Genomic DNA, 9587 nt, shown 5'->3' with positions numbered 1-9587 from the left:
CGGAGCCTGCAGGCAGGGATTCACCGTTGTACCCTTAATATACGGGCAGTGCCGTAATACATATAATATGCGACTAGTGGTGACTACCACACTGATAGTGACTCCTCTACTCGCTGCTGCGATTGACGACCTCCCATCACATAATGTCCTGCCCTCCACCCCACCCTGACCTCTAAATTTCCCCCATATTGTCCTCACTGTGTCTCTTTCTCACTCTCCCAAAGCAGAGGTCTTTAACACAGGATAAAAGCAAATTACTGCGGATGCGAGAATTTGAAACCAAAAAGAAGATGCTGAAAAATCTCACCAGGACCGGCAGCGTTATTCATTAGTTCTTTTCTCTCCCTGCGGGTGCTGCCAGATTTTCCAGCATTTTCTTTTTGGTTTCAGAGATCTTTAACATTCCCTTCTCACGATTGCATTGGACCATCCCCAAGAGTTCTCAAACTCAGTCAGCAGTAGGGAGCCTGGCTAGCTGGCAGGCAGGAAATTGATGAAGGAAAATACAGTGTGGCCTGGCTCATAAATTCATCAGGATTTCCACCCATCTCTCTCACCTCTCTGTAAATGTTGGGGCCAAATGCATCCAACTAAAGGAACTAATTATAATTGGGTTACATCGTACCCTTTCAACTAGCACAGGAATGTAACAAATTTGAGCTTAACACCCATCAAAGGAGCCCTCGTGGAATTGTCCGTAATATCTTTTTGTGTTTTTTTTAACTTGTCCATAAGGTACTTGTTACCAGAATATACCAGAGTGAACCTTATTGAATTACAATGGAACCTGCGTTCAAATATTGCCATTCGGCTCACTTCCAGCCCTGTTCGCCGGGGGTGCTAATCCGTTATCGCCGTTAACTCTCGCGCGAGAGAGAGGACCATAGCAGGATTGGCGCCAGGAAGATCTCAGTTTGAGATCTCACTTTGAGATCTTCCCTGGCCCCGCTGACGATGTAATCATGTTCATGCCTGGTGAGGGCCAGCGCCGGCTCTAGGGTTGCTGGCGCCCCGGGCAAGCTGAACTTCGGCGCCCTTGGGGGGGGGCGGGGCCGGGGGGGGCGAGGGCGGGGGCGGGGCCGGGGGGGGCAGGGCCGGGGCCGGGGGGGGGCGGGGGGGGGGCGTGGCTGGGGGGGCCGAGGGGCGGACCCGAGGGGGGGGCGGGGCCGAGGAGGGGCGGACCTGAGGGGGGGGCGGGGGGCGGACACGCGGGGGGGCGGACGCGGGGGGCGGGCGGACCCGAGGGCGGGGCGGGGGGGCGGACGCGAGGGCGGGGCGGGGGGCGGACCCGAGGGGAGCGGGGGGGGGCGGACCGAGCCGGGGGGCCGCCCTGGGGGCGGGCGGCCACCGCGCATGCGCTGGTTGGCACCGGCCCAACTGCGCATGCGCGGGACCCGAGTCTCTGGCGCCCCCAAGCACATGGCGCCCCGGGCAACAGCCCGAGTTGCCGGTGCCTTGAGCCGGCCCTGGTGAGGGCGATAATCTGATTACCATGAATTTGACGGCATTTTACCTTTCAAAAACGTTTTTACGCCATTGCTTCCGGGTTTGTTGCATGTCCCCTTCCCTGGCGGCATGACGTCATGCCGGCGGGAATCACTACTGCTTTCCATAAACAGAAACCAATCGTGATAATCATGCCGGGGGCTCGGAGGTGAGGGTAGCCCCTGGGTGGTGAGGGACATGCCGGGCAGTACCCTGGCAAAGCCACCGGCACCCTGACACTGCCCCTGGTGCTGCCATTTACCAACCATTTAAATATGCTGGGATGGTTGAGGCGGATTCTCCTGGCTCCCAGTATTCTCGCCCTGCCGGTGCAGTGTGAAGTCGGCGGGGATCACCACTGGTCTCCACCACCGGAAGAAGTCTTACAACACCAGGTTAAAGTCCAACAGGTTTGTTTCAAACACTAGCTTTCGGAGCGCAGCTCCTTCCTCAGGTGACTGGAGAGGTATGTTCCAGAAACATTTATATAGACAAACTCAGAGATGCTGGACAATGCTTGGAATGCGAGCATTTGCAGGTAATCAAATCATTACAGATCCAGGGAGAGGGATAATCACAGGTTAAAGAGGTGTGAATTGTCTCAAGCCAGAACAGTTGGTAGGATTTTGCAAGTCCAGGCCAGATGGTGGGGGGTGGATGTAATGCGACATGAATCCAAGATCCCTGTTGAGGCCGCACTCATGCGTGCGGAACTTAGCTATAAGTTTTTGCTCGGCAATTCTGCGTTGTCGCGTGTCCTGAAGACCGCCTTGGAGAACGCTTACCCGGAGATCAGAGGCTGAATGCCCTTGACTGCTGAAGTGTTCCCCGACTGGAATGGAACATTCCTGCCTGGTGATTGTCGCACGATGCCCGTTCATTTGTTGTTGCAGTGTCTGCATGGTCTCGCCAATGTACCACGCTTCAGGACATCCTTTCCTGCAGCGTAAGAGGTATCGATCGACAGTTCCAACGCGCCACAGCAAAAAACCGCACCTCGCCATTCACCTGAGAAAGGAGCAGTGCTCCGAAAGCTCGTGTTTGAAACAAACCTTTTGGACTTTAACCTGGTGTTGTAAGACTTCTTACTGTGCTCACCCCAGTCCAACGGCGGCATCTCCACATAATGTCCACCACCGGAGACCAGTCGTGACGACCACACCGGGGGGGGGGGGGGGGGGGGGGGGGGGCGGCATTGGAGTCCCCGGGAGATCGGGGTCATAGCAGTGTCAGGGTGCCAGGGGACAGTGTCAGCTTGGCACTTCCAAGGAGTGGGTCTGAAATGGGACCGGGCCTGAAAGGGGGTAGGGTCTGAGTTTGGGGTATGAAGGGGAGCATAGAAGGGGGGCATTAGGTGACCCCATAGCAGGGTATTACTCACCTGGGCTACCAGCGATTGGGGAGGGGGGGGACCGAGATTCCTGGACAATCCTATTTGGCCTCATGAGTACAGCACAAAAAGCTTCAGCAACATGTTTATCTTTTCAGCAAAATGCTAATTCTGTGCTACCAAGGAACAGAGACATTATTTTTATAACTTTAAAGCTACAAAGTGGGTCACGGTGAAATAAAAGGGCGCAGATTATTCTCTTATTTCAATTGGGCAATGACTATCAATCAGGCTGCAACACATAGAAGAAAATCATATGAGATTTGCACACCCACAGTGCAACCCATTTGATTTTCTTTCTATTAAAGTAAATAATGGAAAATCAAGCCGTCTTGCTGCATGACATTATCCTGTGCGCAAAGAGGAAAATATGTCCTGAATCACCTATAACTCAACCAAGTTTACCAACTTAGTATGACTATTTTAATTAATATGATTGTTTAAACTCATTCAAGTGTACAGTCCCTTCCCACTTACATGTGTTACCCAGCACTTTAACTTAATTTACTTCAGTCAGCTTTCGGTAGTTTATTTTATCAGCTTTGTTATCCAAACACATTTAAAATTATATTTTAAATGCCAGCCAATAACGGGACAGCACCCAGCAGAAATCAGATTTTAAGTGATAGTTCACGTGTCGATATTAATTTTTCTCTATGCTACAAAGTGTGAAGAAATCCCTGTTTGTTACTTCCCCATTGAATGTGTGGATTCTCCAAGGTTCTACCGTTAGAGTGATTGACACATAGGGCGATTCTCTGGAAAAATTTCTAAGTGTGGTAGCGAGCGGGAATTGTCGAGGGTTTTCCGGTGCCCATCCCAGCAAGGCCGGCAACGCTATTCAACGTTAGCTGGTCCACTTAACGAGGCCTCACGGGCTTCTCTCCCCGAATGCCGACTCGCCAGCTGATTCGCTGGGACCACGGTCGCCAGCCCCTCGCTAACAAGATCGAGCAGCACTTAGGCTGCATTTGCTCGGCCAATCCCAGCCAGCTCACAACAATGGCGCTGAGGAGAGCGGCCCCAGGATTCGGGATGATGACGCGGTGAGGCTCCTGGATGCAGTGGAGGCCGAGAGGGATGTTCTGTTCCCCCGAGGGTCCCGGAGGGTGATCCACAAGGCAGCCAGTGCCCAACAAGATGCCCGAGCTGCCTGAGACAAGCTGGCGGCAGCAGCCAGCTTGGGCAGTGTGACCAGGAGGACTGGCCTCCAGTGTCGGAAGAAGGTCAACAACCTACACTGGGCAGCACGGGTGAGTAGACACCAACGTCCCACCCCCAGTCCCCCAAGGGAGCACCCCCCCCACCCCTCCACCCCGGCAATCCCCAAACTTCCATCCATCCCCCTCCCCTTTCAGCACTCCCTCCACCCACCCATTGAGCTCCACCCCAACCCTCCCTTCACACCGCACCCCCCCCCCCCCCCCCAACAACTGTGAACCACGCATGTGGCTAACGATGCCCTCTTGTGTCTCCAAAGGCAAAGCTCTCCCATATTCGGCAGGAAAGGTCCCAGACTGACGGTGGGGTGCCGGGCCTGAGAATCCTGCCCTCCTTCGAGGAATGGGCCCTGGAGGTGACGGGGTGGCCGAGGACAGGGCGGTCACCAATGTGGAGGCCTATGAGTAACCGGCTGGGAGGAGGGGGCACTGAGTGCTAACCCGGGCCCATCCCACGGAGCGGCGACGGTGGCCACAGCTCTCCCGCCTTCCACTCCTCTGATGAGGCCACGTCTCGGGGTCAGCACATGCGCCAGGGCCATCGAAGGCCACGGGACGAGGTGAGCAGCTGGCTGCCTCCACCTCAGATGTGCATCTTGGGGAGACACCTAAATGTAGCGATAGAGCTATGAGGGCAAAGCACATCGAGGATCACTGAGGGCACCGGGGAGGGTGAATTGAGGGTGAGTGGGGGTGAGGGGAATGGAGGGGTGAGGGGATGGGGGCTGCACCATCAGGAGAGTAGGAACCTGTATTGAACAATAAACACCCTTGTGCACAACCAGTAGGAAGCCTCTCACTTTCTTCCGCGATGCATCACCGTGCGCAGGTGCTGAATGTGAGCAAGCACTCAGCAGACAGGCAGGCGTCAGACTCTGGCATAGATTGTGGAGCACCAACGCCCAGCTCTCTGTGGGTTTTCAACACCCCCTTCGACAGTGACCCGCTGACAGTGCCGATGGCCCAGTGAGCGCGGGCAACATGCGTAGCATCTAAGACTCCCAGGACCTGGGGCATCCCGCCGATGGTGGAGACCTGCTGCTCGGGCATCTTGTTGGGCCTGGTCCCTGGAAAAGATGATGTAGCCTTACACCCAGGCATATAGGGCATTTGTGACCTGCCAGATGCACCTGCTGGCTGTGCCTGTACAGCCTGGGGCATCGCGGAACTCCCCCTCCGATCCCACTGTGGCCTGATGGGCAGCCGAGTCCTCAAAGTGTGGGGCAGGGTCCAGCACATGGGCCGCTGCCTCGAGCATCTGCAGATTCTGCCTCTGCCGCTGTCTCCGGCGTCTGGCTGCATCGCGTAGCACCTGCATGACTAGGGCAACTTCTGCGTCCAACATCCCTGCCATAGCGTTCAATATCTGTACGGCATTGAGAGAGGGTGTTAGACTGACCAACAGCAGTGGCTCCCGTGCCAGACCCTCTATTCCCCCACTAATCCCCCCCTTCGTCCCTACCTGGAACCCCCTGCCCACTCGAGGCCCCCCTCGCCGGGCCCCAGACGCTGTGCTCCGGACACCTGCGCACAACATCAACACAATCCAGGGATTGGCATGGTTTTTCAGCGAGCGGTTGCCCCCTCAGCACCTCCCCACCCCCCACCCTCCCATGGTCGCCCACCCCCAGCCAAGGGTCCCCTATCTCCCACTGAGCACAGGTGCAGCAAGCCCAGTGCCCCTTGGCTTTATGCCTCTGAGCAAAGATGGCTACTCACCTCCTCGGCTCCCCACCGCCAGGTTCACATTTTCCAAAAGGAGTACTAATTAGCGCCAGCGTGACTACTTGCTGGGGAGGCCGCTGAATGACTGGAGACTATTGGATATGGGGTGGCTCTTGGTCATTGTATGGAAATGGGGCTTAAATGGTGATAATTGGTTTTTCGCCTCACTACGGCGAGATTCCGATTTTGCCTCGGGAGCGGTCTGGTTGTATTGCAAACTCGCTCAAGCGAGAACGTAACGAGGCCGGGTAATCACACCCATAGAAACTTGAGCATTTTGTAATATTCCATTTCTCCTCATTCTGAGATTGCCTGTGACCTGACATCCCACCAGCATGATGTTTCTTTGTTTCTGTTGTCTGTGACTAATATTTTACCCCACTGTAGACAGTAATTATTGGAGCCAATGGAGAAAATACCTCGTGACGATTTTTTCCCCCATCATTTGGAGAATACTGTAAATAAACGTTTGTGGTAAGGCAGCACAGTGGTTAGCACTGCAGCCTCACGGTGCCGAGGTCCCAGGTTCGATCCCGGCTCTGGGTACCTGTCCATGCGGAGTTTGCACATTCTCCCCGTGTTTGCGTGGGTTTTACCCCCCCACATCGCAAAGATGTGCAGAGTAGGTGGATTGGCCGTGCTATATTGCCCCTTAATTGGAAAAAATTAATTGGCCACTCTAATTTATAAAAAAACTATTTTAAAAAAATTTCAAACAAACGTTTGTGGTTTCAGATGGTGTTTGCTAGAAAATCTGTATACAGTGCTTTGAAAGCACCAGAAAGGCCCTTCATATTTACTCAAAAGGTTAAATTACAAAGTTCATTTTTGCTCACGTTACTTCCAGTTCCATTTTATTCGAGACAGAGTACTGTTCCTGATTGCAGGGTACATGATGAGTCACAGGGAAGTCCCTTTGGGAATATTCCGTGCATAAGCACTTCCTTCAACTTTGGTGCAACAATATATCAGAAAGGATTATTGCATTTATTGGGAAGGAATTAGAATAGTCCTTACCTGTTGTGAAACAGCCTTTTGTTTGCAGCTTTACTGGCAATCGTCATGTCAAATTGCAGCAACAGCTTGCCAAGTTCTGAAGATCAAATGAAAGGTAGGACTGCAGATTGTGACTTTAACGAGTAAAAGTGATCCAGTGTCAACGCACAGTGTTCAATTTGCGAAAAAGGATAGTCTGTGAATCACAATGACTGGAAGAATTTGTATGGTGACTTTTACAACCTCGGGATGATCTAAATATGCCACAACAAAAATAGTTTTTTTTTGAAGCGTAAGCACTGTCATCGTGTCGGCAATTGCAGCTGCTAAATTGCACAGAGCAGTCGCACAGACAACAATGCTGAAGGTTTATTGGCGGCCACGAGAATGCCTAGTGAATCTTCAAATACCGTATGAAGATAAGAAAGAGGAGTGGGGGAGGGGTCATAGAGGAAACAGGATGTCTGCCTGCAAGTACAGAAAGTAATCCAGAAAGCAAATGCCATGTTGGCCGTTAGAGATTGGAGTACAAGAATCCAGAAGTCTTGCCGGGAGGTGGGTGCCCAGGACGGGACGGGACGGGATGGGGGGGGGGGGGGGGGGGGGGGGGGGGGCTGCGGTATAGAACCAGAGGACACAGTCTCTGAATAAGAGTGCATAACCTTGACAAGGCCCACAGGGATACACTGATGGATGTCCCTGTGGGGCTCACAGAATACGAGCTTCCCCGCTCGTGGGGAGCGGCCTGCTTAGCTGGGGGCTCGTTACATAGCCCTTTAAGAACCGGCCTGAACTGGGACCGGGCTTCTCACTAGTCTCCCACTGGGCCACTTTTGTTGTATGCCGCTGTAGCAGCCTTAACCTTGAAGTTTAGAATAAACTTAAATGAACCCTCTTTCTTGGGTCACCTGGATCATTATGAAGAGGGAGGCCATTTCGGAACGAGATTAAGTGGAATTTCTTCAGTCAGAGGATGATAAAGATTTGGAATTCTCCACCAAGAGGGTTCATTGCGTATGGCCAAAGCAGAGATTGATTGATTTTTAGATACTAATGTCATAAGGTACAATACAGAAAGATGGCATTGAGGTAGGAGATCAGCCATGATGTAGTTGAATGGCAGAAGAGGCTCGAAGGACCGACTGGCCTACTCCTGTTCCTATGTTCTAATAAGACCATACCTGGTCTCCATATCTAAGGGGGGGATATACTTTCCCTGAGGTGGTACAGTGAAGGTTTGGTAGGTTAAGCACCTTGATGAGGGATTGTCCTATGATGACAGGCTGAGTAAATTAGGCCGATAGGCAGTGTTCTTCAAACTTTTTTTCTGGGGACCCATTTTTACCAACTGGCCAACCTTCGGGACCCAACCCGGCCGACCTTCGCGACCCACGCCGGCCGACCTGAGCGACCCACACCGGCCAACCTGAGCGACCCACCATTTTCTCTTACCTTGTTTGCTGCTGATAAAAATGGAGGAAATGGTTTTGGGTCCCTTTGGCCCTCGTACACACTCCTCCAATGGAACCTGTTGGATGAAGGTGAAGCCTTCCGGTGTCGGAAAGTATGGAGTCTCCATCTGTCCAAAGTTTTGCATTTTATTCCTGGAAAATTTTATCAAATAAACCCCCGCCCCTCTCCCCCGCCCCCCCAAACTTGTAAAAATAAATAAATAAATAAAATGAATAAAATAAATGAAAAAAATAAAAATTAAATGAATAAAATGAATAAAACCCCCCCGGAACTTGGTTTTTTTCTTTGTTTTGTTTTTAAAAAATTTTTAGATTACCCAATTATTTTTTCCAATTAAGGGGCAATTTAGCGTGGCCAATCCACCTAATCTGCACATTTTTGGGTTGTGGGGGCGAAACCCACGCAGACATGGGGAGAATGTGCAAACTCCACACGGACAGTGACCCAGAGTCGGGATCGAACCTGGGACCTCAGCGCCGTGAGGCGGTTGTGCTAACCACTAGGCCACCGTGCTGCCCTTCCCCCCGGAACTTGTTAAAAAAAATGAGTAAAATAAATTAAAAAATAAATGAATAAAATGAATAAACCGCCCCGTACCTGTAAAACAAAGATGCTGTGACTGTTTTTAAAAATAGCGGCGTGGGAGGGGCCGGAGTCACAGAGGGAGGGAGGGAACCGGGTACCGGAATGGGTACCCCGATGGGAGGGCATACACTGGGTGGGGGAGAGGGCACACTGGGGAGTTGGGGGGGAGAGGGCAGGATGGGAGTTGGGGGAGAGAGGGCACACTGGGGGAGGGGGCACACTAGGGATGGGTGTAGGGGGCACACTAGGGATGGGGGGGAGAGGGCAGGTTTGGGGTGGGGGAGAGTGCAGGATGGGGGCCGAGAGGGGGCACACTGGAGGAGGGGACACACAGGGGGTGGGGGGCACACTGGGGGTGGGGGGGAGAGGGCACACTGTGGCTGGGGGGGTCCTTAATTCCACCCGGGCCGGGCGGCTGATCCGGGCAGAGAGGGGGAGCAGCCTCGCCGAGAGGCCGATGTGTTTGGGGTGGGGGTGGGGGAGCAGCAGGGCCGCCTGTTGCTCAGCAGCGTGGGCTCGGGATGAGGCGGCCCCGGGCCCGGGACAAACCAAAACAATTCAGCACCGAGGCTTCGCTCACCACAAACTGCAAGAGTGTTACCACTGGACCAACCAGACACAAAGGCCTGGATTTACATGTGGGCTCAGTAAAACACCCCTGTACACTTTTGCATCTTCCAAAATGGCTGCAGCTCGGTGAACACACACATTTA

The 9587-nt window shown here is 53.1% G+C and overlaps 1 protein-coding gene across 1 annotated transcript in view; it reads left to right on the top strand.

Moving 5' to 3' along the window:
- Positions 1-6721: 6721 nt before the first annotated feature.
- LOC119954269 (organic solute transporter subunit alpha-like) overlaps positions 6722-9587 on the top strand; it is a 37864-nt gene continuing 34998 nt past the window's right edge. Inside the window, exon 1 of the mRNA XM_038779365.1 lies at positions 6722-6931. Within this exon, the coding sequence (XP_038635293.1) occupies positions 6883-6931 (49 nt within the window). The 5' untranslated portion in view covers positions 6722-6882. The remainder of the gene's footprint in view (positions 6932-9587) is intronic.

Source organism: Scyliorhinus canicula, chromosome 2 (genome assembly GCF_902713615.1).
Source record: "Scyliorhinus canicula chromosome 2, sScyCan1.1, whole genome shotgun sequence".
In the NCBI taxonomy this organism is placed as follows: Eukaryota; Metazoa; Chordata; class Chondrichthyes; order Carcharhiniformes; family Scyliorhinidae; genus Scyliorhinus; species Scyliorhinus canicula.
Note: the sequence above shows the minus strand (reverse complement) of the source record. Positions and strands in the feature narration are given on the sequence as shown.